Genomic DNA, 22192 nt, shown 5'->3' with positions numbered 1-22192 from the left:
CTGGGGTGATGCTCTGACAATTTACTGTCCTCAGGAGACTTTGACACAGAATTACAGATACTACACAGCAAGATGCAAACCTCTGACCAGCACCAAAAATAGAAAGGCAAGATTATAGTTTGCAAAAAAGCACAAAGGTGAGCCAGAAGAGTTTTGGAACTGTGTTTATGGACCGATGAGACAAAGATGAACCTTTATCTAAGTGATGGAAAAGCAAAAATGTGGAGAAAAAAAGGGAACCGCAATGATCCCAAGCATACAGCCTCATCTGTAAGGCATGGTGGAGGTGGTGTCATGGCATGGGCATGCATGGCTGCCTCTGAAACAGGCCCACTCAACTTTACTGATGACTTAATGTATGATGACAGTAGCAGAATGAATTTGGAAGGGTACAAAACCATCTTACCTACCAATATTCAAGAAAATGCCACCAGATTCATTGGGAAGTGCTTCATATCGCATCAGGACAATTACCCAAAACACCCTGCCAGTTCAGTCAAGGAATTTATAAGGGTAAAGAAATGGAAAGTCTTAGATTGCCCAAGTCAATCTCCAGATTTAAATCCGATTGAACATGAATTTCACCAGCTGGAGAGGAGAGTTAACTCCCCAAAACAAGAAACAATTGGAATTGGCTGCATTAAAGGCTGGGAAAAGCATTTCAAAGGATGAGACCAAGAGTCTGGTGATGTCTATGGGTCACAGACTCACTGCTGTGATTGTGCGCAAGGGATCTGCAACTAAATAATAGCTTTTAATCTTTTATATCTGCCTTATGTTCAACTGTCCCAATACTTATGCTCACATCAATGAGTGGGATGAACTCTAAAAGTGCTGTTCTTTTTATTTGGTAAAACATATATGTGTTGAAACGGCTAATAATAAAATGTGACATTCTGTAATTTTGTCTCATATTCATCTTTTAATCATATTTGCAAATGTCTTGACTCCACAGCCAACAGAGCAATTTTGTCTTTACTGTTCCAATACTTATGGAGGGCACTGTAGTATGTTTCTGGGCTGTGAATGCATCCTGTGTTGATTTGTGAATGTTTGTGTTTTCACTGTTTCAGGATGGTTTAGTGGAGCAGTTGTATGACCTCATTCTGGAGTACTTCCACACACAGTCCTGCTCCATTGGCTTCCCTGAGCTGGCTTTGCCCTCCATCGTTCAGGTACTGTTCTCACTCACTCTGGAATAAGCTTTGACTTATTCACTTTCCTTCCTAACATTTACTACATCGCCAACAGGTCATAATAAGTGAAATTTATGGAGCGTGCTCAACAGTTGTATTTAATGGCTCCTTTTAGTCCTCACACCTCAACATACACATCCTGACACTTACCCTAGCAACACTGCACACACATACACCACAATGTTCACACTAACAGCACACAAACACGCAGGCTGTAGGAAAAAAGCCAGCTTCTTTCACCATCACTTCTTTTAGCCCTCTTTCTCACACACACACACTCTGGCCAAAACCGAGCTTTCCTCACTGCAGTTTAAAAATCAGTTTTTTAATATTTATTATTTTGGCCCAGTCAGGTTTATTTATAATATCCACTCCCGTTTCTTTTGTAACTTTTGTGATGTTTCATTTGTTTGCTCTTTCCCCTACTGTTTCTCATGCATGCTCTCTCATGTTGGTCTCCTCAGCTGAAAGCCTTCTTGAAGGAATGCAAAGTGGCCAATTACTGCAAGCAGATGCGCCAGCTGCTGGAAAAGATACAGGAGAACTGCAGCTACATCACCGGGCGAAGGCAGAAAGCTGCTTTTGGCGTGGCTGATGTCACAGCTGTGGTGAGTTCACGAAATCGTGTAGCTTTTATTTATTTTATTTTTTTTACCAGGAAAGGGACAAACTGTTGTTGAAGTCAATATGAAATCAAAATGGATGCATTACAGCTATCTTACTATCTTTTAGCAAAATGTAGGCCTTGTATCAAAAAGCCACACAGATGGGGAACAATATTGTTAACCATTAATATAAAAGTTCAACAATACATTCATGCCATATATGTGCAGCAGGGTTATTTTAATATCACTGATTTTTATTTTTTATTATAGTTTGCATTAATTTGTTTTTTGTTTTTTTTTCTGTTTTCATTTTAATTTGTTAAAATTGTAGTAATTTTGTCGTTTGTCACTTTTATCAGATTTTGCTTTAGTCTATATTTTCATTTGTCTGTTTTCATTAGTTTTATGTCAGTTTTAGATATTTTAGTGCATCAAGATAAAATAAATAAACATGAGAAATGTAAATGAAAATGAGAATTAGATTTTTTTTTTAAAGTTCGTTTTATTTCAAGTGACAAAATTAGTTTCATGGTTTTAGATTTAGTTAACTATATTAACATTGCTGTGCAGCATTAAACAGTCTTCTGTACAGCTTTGCACACATTGTACACCTTTTTGTATTTTTGTTTAACTGCAGTACTGCAAATGTTGCCATCTATAAATCAGGAATTAAAAACATGCACACAGGTCACGGTAGCTCCTACAGCATACATCTTATTTGTAGCTCTCTCTGAGTACAGCTGATGTGTTAACTGCTTTAGCACTCGTTGAATGAGTTCGAACATTTTTGTTTTGCTTCATTCCGTCAACCCAAGGATGTTTTTTTTCTCTCCACTCAAGAGTTTTTTCCCAATTACACAGTGACTATAACAGCACTTCTAGTCAGTCACTTGTGAGCTTTGGGACCAGACATGGTAGTCAGATGTTTATTTTAGCTGTAAAAGCAGACTGTTATCCCTGCAGTTCCTCCTCTTTCCACCCACCTCAAACACAACCCTGCCTTCCGTCCCCTCGCAGGTGACTGCTGGTCACCCACAGTCTTCGTCTGTGTTTGTGTGTTCAGAGCCCTGCGTGTTTATGTGTGAACACATCTGAGTGTGTGTTGCTGTGGTCAGTTGAAAACAGCATGTGGCAGTTGGCCTGGAGCCTAGTTGACCACACCACCTGCAGGTCAGGAAGTGCAGTCACAGGTCCTCAGACAGGCACACACGGCCATCGTGGCACGGAACGCTATTACGACCGTAGCCTGACGCAGGGTCGGTGGCGGATGTGAGAGCAGATGAAATTAATGGAGCAGAAAGCTTTGTAATGCCGTTTCTCTCATCGAGAGACTCAGAGGAGGACGAGCAGAAGTGCTTCTCCTGCTTGCGTCTGGTAACATCAATCCAGTAGCAGACTTTGTTCGCTGAACAGGATTATTGTAATTACAGAAAATTTCACAGTTTTTATTAGTTTTGTTTTCATTTTAGTGTACTTTTAATTAGTGTTGGTGTACATTTTTTTTTTAATATATATTTTTTACAATTTATTTTAAATTTATTTAGTTTAAGTATTTTTTTTATCCATATTTGTGGCCCTGGACCACAAAACCAGTCATAAGGGTAAATGTTTTTTAATTGAGATTTATACATCATCTGAAAGCTGAAGAAATAAGCTTTCCGATGTATGGTTTGTTAGGATCGGACAATATTTGGCCAAGAGACAACTATTTAAAAATCTGTAATCTGAGGGTGCAAAAAAATCAAAATAGAGAAAATTGCCTTAAAATTGTCCAAATTTGCTAAATATCTTCATGGAACATGATATTTACTTAATATCCTAATGATTTTTGGCATAAAAGAAAAATCTATAATTTTGTCCCATACAATGTATTGTTCGCTATTGCTACAAATATACCTATGCAACTTATTAATGGTTTTGTGGTCCAGGGTCACATTTAGTTTAATTCAAAATGTATATTGGATTATATATATGAGTAATTTTATAAATAGGTAATTAATGTGTATGTATATATGTATGTATATACGTATGAGAAAAAAAAAAAAAATATATATATATATATATAGTTTATTACTACTACTAAGAAATGTTAATACTAAAAGTAATAATAATTATTACTGTCACCCATTTAAAAATTGTAGAATTAGAAGATTTCTAAACGTTATATACAGAAAGTGAACTGTGTTGGTTGTTTTCTATATCAATCAGATGACCTCCTTTCTGTTTTAATGCGCATCTTTTTTTGGCAGCAATGCCCAGCAGGTCGATCATCAGCCTGTATTTCTATAAATTAGTTTATTTTCTTTATAATTCTGCTTAGTTGTTGACCATATTGTAATGCACATTTATAAATCATTTTCTTTATTTTTAATGTAAATTTTTGTCTTCATAGCAGTTTCAGTTAACCATAATAACCCTGGTGCTGACTGGGCTGATAATGATGAAATTGGTGGGAAGAAAAAAATGAGGGGACGGCAGGGGTGAAGGTTGTGTGAGAAGTTGCTTCCTCTCTGGGGCGAGATCTCGGCTCCATTCATCTCCATCTCCGCTCTCATTTGTCACCCCTGCCGACGCACAGCCCGTTCATCTCTCCTCCCCGCCCCTTGCTGTCTCTGGACCGACTCGTGCTTCTGATAAATATTTAAGGCCGTTTAAGACTGAAATGAAGGAGGGGTGGAAGGGTCTGTGTCTCTCCTGTGTGTAATGTTGAGCCGTAGGGAGAGATGCAGTAGGGCAGAGCATGCAGACAGCATGGCACCATGCCGGGGTGCGTCTGTCGCTGGGCTCCGGCCAGCGGGAAAGATGTCCTTTAGTAACGAGGGTGGCATGGCAAACTTCTCACCCGGCACTGCCGCCAGCACAGCTGCATAAAGCCGCATGCCCCACAGATCAGTCCAACAAACAAATATCTGTCTCTATGGGTTGTACCAGTGCCTCCATCAGCTCTAATTCTAAACCTAACACTTCCCACAGAGGTCAAATAAATATATTCCTAAATACCTAGTGTTGTTGTTTTTTTGTTAATATTTTGAATTAACTTTCATTTTCAGATTTTACATTTTAATTTTTTTGTTTAATTTTTGGTGTTTTTTTTATTTACATATTTCTAAATAGTTATAATTTATTTTAATTGAAGTTTTATTTCAGTTAGTAATTTTAGTACTTCAGGTTAAATTTGTCTCATTTTCATTTACTTAAAATTTTAGTTTTATTTCAATTATTTGGTTATTAGTTATAGTAATTATACTGGTTATATGAAAAAATCAGCACTCTTAAACTTGAAATTCTGTCTTACCTGCTTGACACCAAAGCTCAATGTGCATGCATGCCAAACCATTGAAATGGCCTAAACATTGTTTTGAAATTTATTGCGGTTCATTTTAGCCTTAGCAACATAGTGCTGAGTGATCGCATCTGGATTTCCTTCCAGAATGTGCACAGCAGTAGTTGAACAGATGCTTCAAAGGATGAAGCCCCCAGTTTGCCAGGGAGCTCATCCTCGCTGGTCATGTACACATCTGTTAGCTTTGTTTGGGTCTGTTGCATGAAGGAAGGAGCATATTGCGCCCTTTTCTAGCTTTGATCGTTTTCACTATTCTACAAACCACTGCAAATTGTTATAAATAAGTTTAGCTAACTGTAGACTGAAGTTGAGATTTATTACGGTCAATTGAATTTGGAGGTCAACTAATCTCATTTTACCTGATCAATATCATACACAAAGACCTTTAAGAAAAGGCTGGCAGGGATTCACTCTCTTACACCCTCCCCTGCCCCTTTATACCTCTGTTAGCCACTTAATTTTGCTGTTTCAAACAAAAGGTGTGCACCAAGGGTCGCTTCTTGGTCCACTACGATTGGCCTGATGCTTCATTAATACACTTTAGAGTATAGTGATAGACCTTACAATCTTTGTTTTCTGAGATGTGTGTGTGTGTTTTGGGGGGGGGGTATTGATTCACAATAACAAAGCAGGCCTGTCTGTACACATGATGTTGAACAATTGTACTTTTTGAGTAACTTTATGGTTTTATTTAGTTGAGAATGTGTATTGAGATCCCTTTTGTTTAGCTCTCCTATGGGTGAACATGCAGTAGCATTTGTTTTGTTTATTTTGGTGTGTTTACAGGCGGCCTGGGAGAAGCGGGTAGCAGAGGAAGGCACTCCACTCACTAAATATTACAGCCAGTGGAAGAAACTTCGTGAAAAGGAGATTCAGCTGGAGATCTCTGGAAAAGAAAGGGTAAAAATGCCATAACCACATCCACGATTACCATTAGACCCAAATAATCCAAACCACACCTTTCAGAGGAAGTTGGATTTAGACAGGTCCTTCATTTTTTTTTTTTTCATTGAAAGTGTCATTTATAATGCTATTGTTTGATCTTCAGAAAGAATCAAATTATTTGGATTATAAATATATATCGAGAAGGCTGTTTATTCAAATGCTGTTTTCATGCTAGTCTTATATTAAATGCACAGATGTGATCATCTTTGTGAAAACTGTAGTGCTGGTTCTGTGAAAGCAGCTACTGTGTGTGTTCGTGTATGTGTGTGGAGCTGGAGCGTGTCCATAGGGAGATAATGGAGATGACACCAGGCGGAGTGTTGGCGTCTAGGAAGCGGCAGATTGGCGGAGGAGGCGGCAGGGCTAGTGCTACAGGAAGAGTATTATAGCGCTCAGGGCTGCGTCCCAGGCTTTGATCCACCGAGTCCCCACGCTCAGATCTGATTACCACTGCCTCCCTCCTGCCTCTACTGCCTCTGCCACTTCCTCCATCAAAACACACACACATGTCCCATTATGTTTTTATGAGAGAATAATGAAACTATTATTTTTATTATTTTTTGTGGCTTTTTGTTTTCTAAAATATTTTTGTATTATATTATTAATTTGAATCCTTTGTAGCATTAAGATACATGTATAGATGAAAGGGGTTGAATACCCAGTCTCATAAGTGACTTATTTTTTGACATCTGATGTTAATGAGATGGAAGGAAACTCAAAGAATAGCTTGAAAATCAACTTGAAAAAAAAAAAAAACACTTTCCCTTCCATTCAACCAGATTTAGTGTACAACTAAATCTGAAATGAAAACAGAAGCATTTCATCAGCATTATAATCTCATTAATGTTAGGTCTGAAATGTTTTGCTTATGTTTTTGCCAGTTTTGATTAATGACAGTATTTAAAGATCTTTTTTTTCCTTTCTTATCGCTTTTTAATTTAGACGGAGGACTTGAATCTCCCTGAGATCAAACGCCAGAAGGCTGAAGTAAAGAAAGCAGACAAGGAGTTCAAGGGGCTTTTTGAGTCAGATAGTGATGACGATGACCTGTTCAAATCCAAAGGTAAGGCTTCATGTTAATATATTGCCCAGTTCCTGTATTGCAACTAATGCATATACCATACTAATACATGTTTAACGTGCAATGGGAAAGATTCCTAGAGTTTTGTTTTCCTGTAATGCCTTTCTTTGTCACTGGGAGGCTGTAGTCCATTGCACTGCGCTGTCAGAAGATTCTCATCTCAGAGATGGGTTCTTAAACGCAGAAAATTTTAACCCAACAGATCTATTGAAGTGCAACTTTATTTTATCTCTGTTTTATTGTAATGCTTAAAGGAATAGTTCACCCAAAAATGGGTGATGCCAACCAAGATGTAAATGAGTTTGTTTGTTCATCGGGAACAGATTTGGTCAAATTTAGCATTACATCACTAGCTCACCAATGGATCCTCTGCAGTGAATGGGTGCCGTCAGGATGAGAGTTCAAACAGCTGGTAAAAACATTACAATAATTCACAAGTAATCTATCAATTAACTCATTGTGAAGTGAAAAGCTTTGTGTTTGTAAGAAACAAATCTGCCATTAAAGGTGCCATGGAATGGATAACTGTATTTACCTTGGCATAGTTGAATAATAAGAGTACTGTACATGGAAATGACATACAGTGAGCCTAAAACACCAGTTTCCTCCTCCTTATGTAAATCTCGTGAATGCAAAAGACCACTGAAAAATAGGCGAATCAGAACATAACACTGACTGTGACGTTACAGTCGGGATCACTAATAGTTACGCCCCCAACATTTGCATATTCCCGTCCATATTCTAGGCCAGCCGCCAGCCGAACCATCAGAAGTTCTGCAGGTATTGTGAAGAAACAAGTGAGGACAACAGCGAAAATGGCAGATCATGGAAATAAATGTTATGTTCCAGGCTGTGCAGGGGATGTGAAGTGCAGGGATGGGTTGGTGTCTGATTTCAGAAAGGCATGGAAGCAAACAATGCGTTCTAATAAAATAACGCAAGCCACTAAAGGGACATGGTTAGCTTCTTTCTAGTGGTAGCCTGTTACATTACAGTACATAATATTTCACTTACCACATAAACAGAGTGAGGAGGGATGACTGAGGATGATGGCGAATGATTTACAGATCCCAAAAACCACTGACAAGCATCTGATCTTGTAAAATGAAACATTTTTATCAGCTGTTTTAACTCGTTCTGACGGCACCCATTCACTGATGGGCAAGTGATGTAATGCTTAACTTTTCCAAATCTGTTCTAATGAAAAAACTCATTTGCATCTTGTATGCCTTAGGGTGAGTAAATTAAGCACATTATGGGAAAATGTTTAGGGAACTTTTTTCAACTAATTGTAAAAGTGGTCTCTATTTGACAGGATTAGAGGGGAGGAGCTGAAAAATAAGAGGGCTTGATGTCAACTGAAGGGAAATGTTTTTTAGAGTTGGAGCAAGGTTAAACATTTTGTTGAAAGATTATAAAGATAAATATTCATTATATATTCCAATAATATGTGCAAATAATTTTGGTTTTATGTTGGCTTTGAAAAATTTTAATTAAAAAAATCTTTACAGTTGAATATTTAGAAGCATTTCCATGGAAGCAGGAAATCGTATCACAAAGAACAATTATATAACAGTCAACTAACACAAAATAAATACATTTCAGATGTGTGAGCTCAATATCGTTCTCTCTCTCTCTCTCTCTCTCTCTCTCTCTCTCTCTCTCTCTCTCTCTCTCTCTCTCTCTCTCTCTCTCTCTCTCTCTCTCTCTCTCTCTCTCTCTCTCTCTCTCTCTCTCTCTCTCTCTCTCTCTCTCTCTCTCTCTGTGAATGGATCTCAGTGGAGGGCAGGTCAGCTGTCAGACGTGCACTTGCCTCTCCTCTTTAACTCTATATCTGGAGTTGTGTGTCGGACACATGCCACACTCTCCCACTCCTCCCACCCATAGGCCGACAGCCGCAGAAAAAGTCCCATGGAGGTGGGAGGCGAGAGGAAGGGCTTTTTCTTTTCTTTTTCTTTTCTTTTTATTACATCTGGTGCTCATTGTGTGGAGAACCCTACAAATCTCTCTCTCATTCTGTCTGTCTCTCGCTCTCTCTTACTCTGTTCTCTCTTACAGGAAGCTTTTTTTGCATACTTGGATCCCAGTGGGGGTTTGTAATTCAAAACATTCGCTTGGAAAGATGTTAGTGGCCGCTCCTTCACCACACGGCTTAACTGGCCCCATACCTCCAGCGCTTAGACCCGGGGAATACAGTCACATGACCTCTAATATATTAATTTGTGGTCTTGGTTGCATATTGTCAAACAGAAAGCTCTTTTTTGTTGTTGATTTGTTGTTCTGTTTTACGCCTTTACCAAACCAACAAATATATTTCACTTTTCGACACTTTTGATTAAGACATTTTCACTTCTGCAGTTGGTTTTATGGCGGTCACATGGCAGAGATTTAGTAAGCGGCTGGTGTGACCCCAGGAGTCGTCGCTGTAGTGAGAAAGAGGATAGGAAAGGGTGGAAGGGGAAGGAAGAGACTGTTATTTATAAAGTCATTGTGCATTCACACGACATAACAATATTTACATATCTGTACCCTGAACTGGCTATTACAGGATCTGACTGCGACTGGTTGTGCTGAGTTTGTTTGGAGTTTGAGGATATATAAATAATAGTAGTAATATACCCTTTTAGTAATATTTTTATATATTTTATATATTGTTTTTTTTAATAAACCCTTTTGCGCATTTAATTTAGCTAATTAAAAGAAATTCAAATTATTGATCAGCACAACTGTTTTCAGCATAGATAATAATAATAAGAAATATTTCTTGTGAACCGAATCAGCATGTTAGAATGATTTCTGAAGGATCATGTGACACTGAAGACTGGAAAAAGACGGCTCTGCCATCACATGAATAAATTGTAATACAGTGGGTACGGAAAGTATTCAGACCCCCTTACATTTTTCACTCTTTGTTCTATTGCAGCCATTTGCTAAAATCATTTAAATTCATTTTGTTCCTCATTAATGTACACACAGCACCCCATATTGACAGAAAAACACAGAATTGTTGACATTTTTGCAGATTTATTAAAAAAGAAAAACTGAAATATCACATGGTCCTAAGTATTCAGACCCTTTGCTCAGTATTTAGTAGAAGCACCCTTTTGATCTAATACAGCCATGAGTCTTTTTGGGAAAGATGCAACAAGTTTTTCACACCTGGATTTGGGGATCCTCTGCCATTCCTTCTTGCAGATCCTCTCCAGTTCTGTCAGGTTGGATGGTAAACGTTGGTGGACAGCCATTTTTAGGTCTCTCCAGAGATGCTCAATTGGGTTTAAGTCAGGGCTCTGGCTGGGCCATTCAAGAACAGTCACGGAGTTGTTGTGAAGCCACTCCTTCGTTATTTTAGCTGTGTGCTTAGGGTCATTGTCTTGTTGGAAGGTAAACCTTCGGCCCAGTCTGAAGTCCTGAGCACTCTGCAGAAGGTTTTCGTCCAGGATATCCCTGTACTTGGCCGCATTCATCTGTCCTTCGATTGCAACCAGTCGTCCTGTCCCTGCAGCTGAAAAACACCCCCACAGCATGATGCTGCCACCACCATGCTTCACTGTTGGGACTGTATTGGACAGGTGATGAGCAGTGCCTGGTTTTCTCCACACATACCGCTTAGAATTAAGGCCAAAAAGTTCTATCTTGGTCTCATCAAACCAGAGAATCTTCAGGTGTTTTTTAGCAAACTCCATGCGGTCTTTCATGTGTCTTGCACTGAGGAGAGGCTTCCGTCAGGCCACTCTGCCATAAAGCCCCGACTGGTGGAGGGCTGCAGTGATGGTTGACTTTCTACAACTTTCTCCCATCTCCCGACTGCATCTCTGGAGGTCAGCCACAGTGATCTTTGGGTTCTTCTTTACCTCTCTCACCAAGGCTCTTCTCCCCCGATAGCTAAGTTTGGCCGGAAGGCCAGCTCTAAGAAGGGTTCTGGTCGTCCCAAACGTCATCCATTTAAGGATTATGGAGGCCACTGTGCTCTTAGGAACCTTAAGTGCAGCAGAATTTTTTTTGTAACCTTGGCCAGATCTGTGCCTTGCCACAATTCTGTCTCTGAGCTCTTCAGGCAGTTCCTTTGACCTCATGATTCTCATTTGCTCTGACATGCACTGTGAGCTGTAAGGTCTTATATGCAGGTGTGTGGCTTTCCTAATCAAGTCCAGTCAGTATAATCAAACACAGCTGGACTCAAATGAAGGTGTAGAACCATCTCAAGGATGATCCGAAGAAATGGACAGCACTCGAGTTAAATATATGAGTGTCACAGCAAAGGGTCTGAATACTTAGGACCATGTGATATTTCAGTTTTTCTTTTTTAATAAATCTGCAAAAATGTCAACAATTCTGTGTTTTTCTGTCAATATGGGGTGCTGTGTGTACATTAATGAGGAAAAAAAATGAACTTAAATGATTTTAGCAAATGGCTGCAATATAACAAAGAGTGAAAAATGTAAGGGGCTCTGAATACTTTCCGTACCCACTGTATATTAGAATTATTAAAATAATTATTAAAATAAAAGATTTAGTTAAGATATCTTAAAAACAAGTTATTTATAAATATTTAACAAAATAAATTTTTACTGTATCTTTGATCAAATAAATATCGCCTTTGTGAGCATAACAGGGGTCTTGCAAAATTTAAAAATCTTACTGACCCCAATCATTGATTCTGTACACTTTTCAAATGAATAGTTTATCCAACCACAGTTGGAAAGGCAGAAACAGATTGCAAAACATTCATAATTTTTTTGATTCAATCTTAATATCAAGTTTCCATCATTTGAATTATTAACAAGTTGATATTCTCATTGGAATAAACTCAGGTTGGCCCAGTATTGCCCAGTTAATGTGCTGTATCCGTTTGTCACTATTTTGAGGTAGTCTGATGACTTTTCCCAACTTCTAGTTTGTTTGTCTCTTAAGTTTTGGTGTGTTTCACTACCTGCTGGGTTGGTCTGCTTTTGGCCCGTTAATATTCTTGAGTCGTGTTTGTTATTTTGTTGTCACTGCAGTGTGCCAGATCGTTTAATGCCTTCAACGTTCTCAAAGACTTGGCTTGAGCTTTCTCCATCTTAAAGTGGAGATTTTGTAAACACCCTCATCTTCAGTGTTTCTGTGTCATGGCTGTTTTCAGAGCTGAGAGCAACATGTAGATTGTGGCTTTGAATTTCTTTTTTTTTTTTTTTTCCCTCTTACATTTTCACTGTATTGATCAGCCCACAGGCAGTCGTTAAAGTCTTTGCCTCATGCTCCTGCTGGACTTTCTGTACCCTCTCTGAACTCTCCGGTCAGCCGGTCGCCGGTTATATTAAGATGCATGAGGCTCCTCTCAGCAGCAAGGTGTGCGCCTGGTGTTAAGCTCGGCTCCCCCCTCTGGCTGGCTCCAGTGTGTGCTGGGTAATTAGGGTGGAGGGTGCCTGGCTGGGGAGGTGTCTGTGCTGCCATTCACCTCCCAGGCAGCATCTAATCAAATCCCACTTCAAAGCTCAGGGATTTCAACCCCGTCCTCTTCAGAGAACGAGACACTCCCACACACACCTCTGGATTAACAAGGCTAAATTGCCGTCAGACGCTAGCCTCTATTTTTGTCATGTAAATAGTAACCTATGCGTGAGCAGCATGGGTAGGTCAGCTGTGGTTTAGTCTAGTCTCTAGACGAACTCTTCCACTAGAACCAAACAAGCTCTTTTTGTTGTGTTTAATGGGAGTTCATATGTATAGTCTATAGATTGTCTTAAAAGTTAAATGTAACGTTATAACTGAGTATTCACTTAGCGAAAATTAAATATAACAAGTCAAAAGACGTTTTAGTGGCAGACCAAGTCTTTATATTTTAAATATCGAGAACAAATTTTTTTTTTTTTTTTTTTTTACTGAAATGACAAAATTAAAATGAATGTAACATTAGTTTTTTTTCTAGCTAACTGTTAAGCTTATGGACATTAAACTGCTTTCCTGAGGTAAATGTAACATTGTTACTTATTTATAAGCTGTTTTATTTATCGGTTGGTTGAGCGATTACAACGCCCATCATACATTTCAATAAGTTGTTCTGTATCTTTTCTAAATGTTTTTTCTCTTAATTATTTATTTTTATGTTCATTCATGTTTATTTTGTGCTACAACTAGGAGTGAAGAGAAAGAGATGATCAGTTCATGTGCTACTTAAACTGAGCCAGATAAAGCAATCTTGAACACCACAGTAAAAGAGATTCAAAATAACATTTCAAGAAATGAATATTGTCAATCTATCTTGCATTCACACAGCTGACTTGATTACCTGCTGTAGTTTATATGCTGTGTGTATATGAAAGATGCTGACAGTCAATTGCACCATCGGAGAATCACTAATTAAACATCATTTTTGAAGGTTAAAAATTATGAAGTCGAACATATTTCTTTGGATTAACCATGTACCAATGAATTTTGATTTAATGTTGACTTTAAAATGCCAATTTAATCAACCTGTTCACCTTACCTCAGTATCAGTAAGATCACTTGTAAGATCAATTGGATTAGAGCTTGTGAACTTCAGAATGAATGAATACAAATGAATATTGTGCTGAAGACATTATCTGATTTTTTATTTTTTTTAAAACAGAGGATAAGGGTGACTCTGATGGAGACGATGAAGGCCTTGAGGACCTCTCAGACCTGAGCGATGATGATGAAGAGGATATAGATGACTTGGAGGAGGATGATTCAGGTAACATGTGTTTCTGTAATGAGCTAGGATTGGCTTTGTTTAGGGTTAGATATATTCACTGTGTCTTTGAAACTATAAAATCTTCTGTATATGTTTTCAACACAATTCTGCTCATATTTTTCAACCATCTGAACTGTAGGTAGCATGACATTTATCTTTTCCCCATTTTTATCATTGTCTCAGATGGTGACCAGAGGAAGCCCTCTTCTTCTAAAGGCAAAGCACCAAAGAAGATGTTGAACACAGAGCTGATGGAGGTGGCTGAAGGAGATGAAGATATGGTTGAGGACCTGGAGCTCTCTGATCAGGACTAAACTCAGTGTTACATCAGAGGGACAACATTTCTATTTCACATCCAAACATGATTTATACTGTTATTAAAGCAATAGCTCACCAAGAAATGAAATATATTTCAGTGAACTGTTCCTTTAAGAGCCATGTACAGCCCCTGTTGTAGTAATTAGGGTTTTTGGGGGTTTTTTTGCACCAAGTGTGAAACAAATTAATCTAACATTTCGTAAGGTTGTCAAATTAAAAAGACCTTATTAAAAATGGAACTTCTGAAATCTGAACTTTGTTTTAAAACTACTAAAGGCTATCTTTTTCAGCTCAGTATTTGGAGATGTTGCATTGTGCCGAGGGCACTGCTTGTTTTGGAGGTGGTGAATGGGTAGGCCAGAGGCGGGAGGTGGAGGCACGGGGTCGGCCCTGAGCACCAGGCTGCCAAACGCTCGTATCATCCACTGCCAGGCTGTGCTGCCCAGGTGGGGAGAGAGGAAGAGACGGAAACAGAGAGCAGCCTGTTCTCTCGCCAAAACATCTCTCCCCTTCAGTGCTTTCACGTCACTTTCTGAAACCGCTTGGCTTTTTCTAAATGTTTTAAAGCAGCGTTTAAGCCAGCACTCCACACAGCTCTAGTGGTGCTGTAAGAAATTAGTTAAGAAAGACTACTCTACTAGAATAGTCAAAAACTGAAATTTATCCTTGTTTACGTTTAGCAAATTTTTTTTGACTCGTTTCATCCAGTTCACAAGTCTGAACAATTAAGACTGATCTCGTTCTCGAGATCAACTGATATGGTACAGTTCACTGGAGAGAAAAACTATTCACAGATGATGAGTAATTTAGGTCTGTCTCAAACCTAACATAAAACATCAGAAGACTCTTTAATAGTGTAAACTTTAATAGTGTTTCTGCATCCTTTTTAATGTCCACATTCACTGTAATTGCAAGGAAAACCATGTCCAACACATTCTCTTTTTGCGTTTTAATGAAAGTCAAAGGTTTAGAACAACTTAAAGGTTCAGTAAATGGTAAATTCATTTTATTCCTTTTTTAAATCATCCTCTCTTATGCTCACAACTGGGTGTAACAGCTGTTGTTTATGGCTGAAGCATCTTTCTTGTTGCATAATGGGAGTGTGAGCACACATATTTTGCGCTCTGTTCTTTCCATCACTCCCAGCTTGAGGTGCTGTTCAGAACGTCAAGCAACGTTAAATTCAGGCCACCGTGACTGAACGTCAGCTGGGCTGCATTAGAGTAAATTCAGTTTGCACTAGAGCTGCCGCACGAATCATGCCTGTTTCCGCGAGTCTGGGTAACAGGTTTACACGTCTATCACATGCAGCACCTGGCACTGACAGTCACGGGTGTAGTAAAAAGATTTTTTTAAGGGGCGGATGGTGGACGTCCCCGAGAGTCAGTTGTTCTTTGGGTTAGGCGGGGGCCACAGGGGCCCTGGCCTGCGACTGAACCTGACGCTCTGACAGCTGTTGTTGACCTGAACCCTGCCCCCCTCCCCCCACTCCCTCCCATAACCGGGGGGATTTACCGTCCGCTGGGGCTGCCACTCCCTGCCCTACTGTGGAGGAGTTTGGAAATAAACATATTACTCAAAGAAAAAAAGAGAGCGCATTTGCAAGTTTGCAATAGGATTTATTTCACCCAGCAGAGAATAGAAAAATAGGATGAAGACAAAACATTGATGGGAAATCTAGAGACGATTTTAATTAATTGCTTACATATTTAAAAAGAAAAACAATTTCAAAGATTTGCATAAAGAGCTTTGTGCCTTCCATTTCCCTGCAACAAGAGAAAAGTATTGTTCTTTGGGATCAATTTAAGGACAATTTAATATTTCGCTGCTCTAACTACAGCAAACAAATTCCTATAAATATTTTTTTTTCTCATTTATATGCTGAAGTGGCATTTAAGATTGGGGCTCATGATTATTACAACTGGAATACACAGAAAACAGAAAAAGATGAACAAAAGTACCACCGAGTCAGCCATTCACATTTTGTTCAGTAATAAAGATTTTTAACTCGTGCAACTACATTTAACAAAACGTACCACTTATTTCATCTTCAGTATATTCTCATTTTGAGCATGTTTCTGTACAATTCAGGATAACACGTCTTTCACACAGCAGTAAGTGTGACCTCACAATGGCATTAATCCATCTATGGACAGGCATCGGGAGGGATGTCCATCCTTCCCTAATGCTCTTTTTTCATGGTATTGTGAAATTAAAACGGGCCCAGCTGTTTGTCGGGTGAGAGTTTGGGCCATTGCTTTGGCTGATGGCTATTGGTCACAGGAAGTCTAAGTGCTATACACATCTCTCTTTTTGAGGTCCTTTTCCATTTCACTTCCTTTAGTATGGCGCCCTGTATGTGTACCTTGTTTCGTCACTGGAGAGATCAATGCTAGATCTCGTTTGAAATTCCACATCCATCCATCTTTGGTTTTGGACTGTGGAATGCATAGTTGCACTGGTCAAGACTGCAAATGAGTTCCATCCTGTTCTTATATTTACTCCTCTTTGGAGGATTTAGTCTTTTCGAAGCGAAACCAACTCCAGAGAATTTAAAACGGCTGGAAGTTGGAGGAGGAGAAGGAGGAGTTGGCGTGAAAGCAGAAAAAGAATGCATCTCTTTCGAAGTTCACCGCTCCCCGAGAATGTTAGGTACCACGAGTTCATCGCAGCGAATGTTGCTTTCCTACAACATCTGACACAAAAGAATGTCGCATGTGTACCTCGTACGTTCGCTGGATGCGTCTCCCTTCCCTCTGGCATGCCGTTTAAGAGCAGCTGTCTGCTTACATTCATCTCTCGCACACTCTAACGCTTCCTGTCTCGTCCCCAAGTCCCTATTTGCACATCTTTGGATTTTGGCTTCCACACAGCCCCTGCGAAGGGTGGAGCTGTTTTAGCCCGTGTCGTTTCATCAGTGTCTCTCGTCTTTCTGCACATTTCTCCACACTTTTCCTAAACAGATTAAGTGCCTCTGCATAAAGGTCCTCAAGTTTGCTTTTTATTTCGGGAGGGGGGATAGAGGGGGGTAAGAGGAAGGAAAAAATAGTTCAAAGAGGGCCTCCTTCGTGACCTCTCTCTACGTTTTTACCTCCTCCCTGAAGCACTGCCTCTGCCATATGGAGAAGCAGTCAAGAGTTTTAATGGCCAATTCTACGAGGGAGGTTTAGTGGAGTCGTAAGCTCCCGCTGAGGAGGGGTTTCCGTTCTCCTGTTTGGGAGAGGAGCGGCAGGCAGGAGGGGGCGCACTGAATGGGGAGGAAGTACTGCCGGTAGAAGGAGGGCGGGTCTCGGCGGGCAGGGGGTCTCTGTCTGTGGGGCGCAGAGCAGATGGTGGCAGCGGGAGGGCCAGCGGGAAGCTGGTCATGTAGAATATTCTGCCAATACGTCGCGCCACCTGAGGAAAGCAGCCACATGCCAGCGTTACTTCTCACACTGTACACTCAAATTCAGTCGTAGAAAATCTGGAAAAAAAACTCACTTTGCTTATAGCCTTAGTAATCCTGAAGACATTAATTAGCTTGTTTTAGGTGTGTTTGATTAGGGTTAGAGCTAAACTCTCTAGGACCAAAGTTGCCTATCCCTGCTATAGGTTAATGGGGCTATGGGCAAGGTTATGAAAGTTGCCCCACAGGTGTAAAAATTACAAATATTTTCTAGCTGGAAGTTCTAATCTGCTTCATGTATTACAGACCTGTTGTCCAACCCTGATCAAGCTCACCTGTAATTCTGAAGATCCTGATAAGCTTGTTCATGAGCGTTTGATTAGGGTTGGAGTTAAATTCTGCAGGGCAATGAGGACAGAGTTGCCCACCCTTTCTCTATGGTATATCTGCCCACTATTACTGCCACTTCTTGTCCTCTGTACAGTCCTGCTCCTGGGGAACTATTGTCCTGTAGTGTTTGGCTATGCCCTATTTGCAGCAATTTAAACACACTTGAATCAGCTAATCAAGTTCTCAGGATTACTTGACAGAGAGGTGTGTTGAAGTAAGGTCTGCATGAAATCTGCAGGACAGTGGGTCCTCCAGGAGCAGGATTTGACACCCCTGGTACAGCAAGTCCTTTTTTTACCTGAGAGCGGATCTTGAGGGCAGGCCCTAGTTTCAATCCCATGTTGTTGAGCAAGTGGTCTTCTGTCAGCAGTGGCAGAGTCTCGCCATCGATGGCCTGATCTCTGAAGACCTGAAAGAGATGACTTGGCTTCAGCTGATGTTGATGAACATACACCAATTCACTCCACATGCACACAATTCACGTGACTCTCATTCCACGGGGAGGCTCATGCACACTCCGCATCTGCAGTGAAATGAGGTGCGCTGTGGTCGACAGTGGGGTTTTGGTGATGCGTTGCGCATGCGACAGAGTGATATCCAGTGTGGTGAGATGTGTGAGACAGCTGTGAGTGAGAAAGATAAGAGCAGCGCAGAGCGGCCTTCTAACTTTTTAAAGTACGCTCTAGAAACATCTAAATCAAGCTATTCTGGTCTAATTTTCTCGTCTACGAATTGCAGCACGTGTTCTTCGTTCTGTGCTGTACTGTATGTCTCCAGTAGCCCCTGTTAAAGGCAGGGGGAGGAGAGGAGGCGTCCAACGCTCTGCTCCTGCTCTTGTCCTCACCTGTGTATACTCCCCACAGCCTGCTAGGCTGCTGATGAAGCTGCACACCTCCTCCACACTCCACTTGCTGATGTCCTCGGCTGCTCCCGCCTCTTCTCCGTCCACAAAAAGACCTCCCATGGCGCCTATGGGCCCGCCGGGCCGAGAGGAAGCAGAAATCATTAGAGACAGAAGACCCCCTGTCCCCTTACATGCATGCTTGCGCCTACACGCTGCTCTGTTATTGACCCTGCCTATTACAGAGTTTAGTAAAGGTCAGCGACAGGGCCCCTTCCTGAGGGAGGTCTCTCAGCTGGAACAGGTAATGCGTTTCAGATGGCTGAGGTTGCTCTGCACTCATTCAAGTTATGTGTGGTAAAACACATCAGGTTCTAGCCTTTAACTAGATATTAATGCTGGGCTAAACCTTGTATGCTTCTTTAATGTGTTTATCTCTTGAAAGAATTGTTCACCTCACAATTCTGTCGTCTTGTGAAAGTAACTTTGAGGGACAACCTTTTTTTAGTTCTTGCAACAATTTTTTAAGAAGTCATGTTTTTGTGTTGGTTCGCATTCTGTCCCACCCTATCAATGGTACGATAGGACTTGTATGTTGGTATACTGGTGCATTTTTGTGTGTGAGCCAAAATCTTTTTGTATGTTGCATGTTCAGTATTTGCTAGAATGCCTTAGGAGGGTTAGCTCAGCTTCTCTCTGAGTTGGTCATTTCCTCATTAGGATACTCATTTTCCATTAAAACTTGCTCTGGGCTTGCTTGCACTCTGGGCTCAATTTCTCAGTTTCTCTAACTCACTCTTTCTGTCTCTCTGAGGACAAGGAATACTATTTGAAATCCAGATTTTACAGATTGTTGAAGTTGAGGAGCAGGCATATGGTGTCACTAACACTAGTGCTGTATATGTTTGTTTTAGTGCATCGGACGAGTTTGCTGAACTGGAATTGGAGGATTTCGTATATAAAAGCTGTCTCTAAAATGCAGTCTCTCATTGGATGTGATTGTTTTTTTTTTATCTGAATTGCGAAGAGCTGTAAACTCACCGGTGTGAAAGTAAGGGCTGGTGTATGGAAAGGTGAAGGGCAGAGCTTGTCCAGGCAAGGTGGGTAAGGATGGGATTCCTGGTGGCAGGTATTTGGCCTCGCTCTTGCTCAGTCCTGATGTGAAGAGGTGGTGGGTTGGTGACTCTTGGCCAATGGAGCTACAAGGAGCACTGAGCCTTCCTGACCCCTCCCCCAGCTCTTTCACCGCTTCACTAGACTTGATCACATCCTTGACTTGGCACACCTCTGAACCAAGACCATGTCCGCCAACTTTGGAAAGCCTCTCAGGCCTGTCTTCCCCAACCTCTGCATCATTATCAAAGTCTTTCATGTCTTCTTCCTGTCCCTCTATTTCTCCGTCCCGTGCACAGGCCTCCCCAAGCATCTCTTTAGTCTCAGATGAACCCCCTTGTTGGTCCCCTCTGAGTGGTCCTCCTTTCCTCAAGCTCTTCCTGTTGCTAAGGTCTTTAGAGGAAGTGCCTGCTTCTGCCCCCTGGTGGTTGAAGGAGAGTAATGGGGTGTTGTTGTGCCGCAAAACCAGCATGGCGTTGCGGCGATTGAGCTCTTCTCGGAGTGGGTGGCCCTCTGGGATTTCTTGCAGGCTGCGCAAGGCAGGGTGTTCTGCAGGGAGCCCAGGATGCAGGCCCAGCGGGTCCGCAAGCAGTCGCTGCCTGTGGAGGTTCTCTAACTCCTTCTGTCTCAACAGTTCAGCAGACATTTCCAACCTGGAGGAACAATCCACAATCAGAGAGACACGCTGCAACTTGGAAATAAATATTTCCAGAGAGAAGCTTGCACTATTACATAATAATATGAAATTCCACACATCATCAATTAATTCTATCTTTTGCTATAGTACAAGCAGTTGCTCAAACATCAATTTTAATAAGAGTCTGAGACACGTTTCTCTGTGCAGCTCTATAACATTACCTAGCAAGATTCTGTTTACGAAGAATCTCCTGTTGACGGGCGAACATCTCTGCCTGAGCAGGCTGCAGGAAACCATAGCCTACAGGACAATGACAAAATAAGAAATACATCTATCTGTATACAATTACATCTAGTGTTCACAAATTTTTCACATTATTCAACATAGTACTCAATACAGTTGCTCCAAATAAATTATGCTAAACTTTTTTGCTTCTTTCAATTTTGGAATGAGTCATTTTTGCAATTACATTTTACCAACTGGTCTAAAGGTAATTTTTAGTGGATATACAAAGTCAGCTCTTCTCAAATTCACACAGGTGTCCCAACAGAGTAATACAGGAATAGTTTGACATTAACTATGGACATGTTACATGTTTTACCACAAGAAAGTGTCCCTTTTACCTTAATGTTGATCAGTATCTACTGTTGTATAATTTTAAACCTAACAAACCTCAAGTATTGGTTGAAAAGCACTTGTGCTTTATTAATTTAAATGCTATTGTACAACACAGAAGTTGATATTTTGTTAAATAATGCAAAGACAATTGTATATGTTTTTTGTGTGTAAATTATTTTGGGGGCTACTGTAAATGTGAGACAAATATAAATATAAATAGCTTTATCAGAGACCTTTCTTGAATGTGTATATGGGTGGAAAACAACCTATAACCCATTAAAAGAACTGCCAGGTTAAATGAGCTTGGAGTTAATGTGAGGGTGTGTTTCATCTGGCAGAGCTAGCTCACCTGGGGCTTGGCAGAGGGCAGAAGGCATGCCCAGGAACGGGGGACGCAGGTGAGGCCCCAGAGCAATGTGAGGAGCATTCTGAGGGGACAGCAATGGAGGAGGGTGCGATATGTCTCTGTGTACACAAACAAAAAACACCATCATTAACCAAATGCTACTGTTTTTCTACATGTCTCCATCGCACATGACTAGCACTGCAACAGTATTGGTACAATGTTTGCAACTTCTGTTGCTGTTCTTACTAGAGCCCTGCATGGGCCTCAAATTTAGGCCCGGCCCTGGCCCGAGACGCTCAGGCCCTAGCCCGGCCCACGTCCGACAGCTTATCAGAACTACCGGCCCGAGCCTGTCTTTTTTTGCCCCTTCTCCTAAAACAGTTTATACTACTGTTTCGGCTATTAAAAAAGTTCAGTTTTGTGTGTAATGGCAAAATTATTATGTTTCTTTTTTTTATTAAGTTTATTTAGAAAAATGTTTGGAGCATTTTTGTTCTTTAAATAGCCTATAAGTTTTTGTTTTTTTAAAGTAACGACCAAGCGGCCATCGGCATGAGCTGATCATAGCCTATGTTTGATCAATTTAGCCTTCTCATATCATCACGACTTGCCTAAAATAAAATCTATGGATATACTAAAACAGTTCAAGCATATAATGTTTAAACGTTAAACCTGCT

At 40.5% G+C, this 22192-nt stretch overlaps 2 protein-coding genes across 5 annotated transcripts in view; one reads left to right on the top strand and one right to left on the bottom strand.

The window, feature by feature from the left end:
- Positions 1-15746, top strand: part of LOC306860790 (nucleolar complex protein 2 homolog) — a 34556-nt gene extending 18810 nt beyond the window's left edge. For 2 of the 3 annotated variants that reach the window (XM_079402712.1, XM_079402711.1), the window contains exons 14-19: positions 1074-1175; positions 1661-1804; positions 5931-6044; positions 7032-7152; positions 13763-13867; positions 14051-15746. In XM_079402712.1, the coding sequence (XP_079258838.1) occupies positions 1074-1175; positions 1661-1804; positions 5931-6044; positions 7032-7152; positions 13763-13867; positions 14051-14181 (717 nt within the window). In that variant the 3' untranslated portion in view covers positions 14182-15746. Of the gene's footprint in view, positions 1-1073; positions 1176-1660; positions 1805-5930; positions 6045-7031; positions 7153-8949; positions 9085-13762; positions 13868-14050 lie in introns of those variants that run through there. The other variant, XM_079402713.1, reaches the window with a different exon arrangement.
- Positions 15747-15786: 40 nt separating this feature from the next.
- Positions 15787-22192, bottom strand: part of LOC306860789 (sterile alpha motif domain-containing protein 11-like) — a 61758-nt gene continuing 55352 nt past the window's right edge. The window contains exons 8-13 of one of the 2 annotated variants that reach the window (XM_079402710.1): positions 21519-21634; positions 20773-20851; positions 19843-20567; positions 18853-18929; positions 18259-18369; positions 15787-17581 (exon numbers count right to left, since the gene is read on the bottom strand). In XM_079402710.1, the coding sequence (XP_079258836.1) occupies positions 17339-17581; positions 18259-18369; positions 18853-18929; positions 19843-20567; positions 20773-20851; positions 21519-21634 (1351 nt within the window). In that variant the 3' untranslated portion in view covers positions 15787-17338. Of the gene's footprint in view, positions 17582-18258; positions 18370-18804; positions 18930-19842; positions 20568-20772; positions 20852-21518; positions 21635-22192 lie in introns of both variants that reach the window. The other variant, XM_079402709.1, reaches the window with a different exon arrangement.

Source organism: Barbus barbus (genome assembly GCF_936440315.1).
Source record: "Barbus barbus genome assembly, chromosome: 41".
Classification (NCBI taxonomy): Eukaryota; Metazoa; Chordata; class Actinopteri; order Cypriniformes; family Cyprinidae; genus Barbus; species Barbus barbus.
This window is presented reverse-complemented; position numbering and strand designations above follow the sequence as displayed.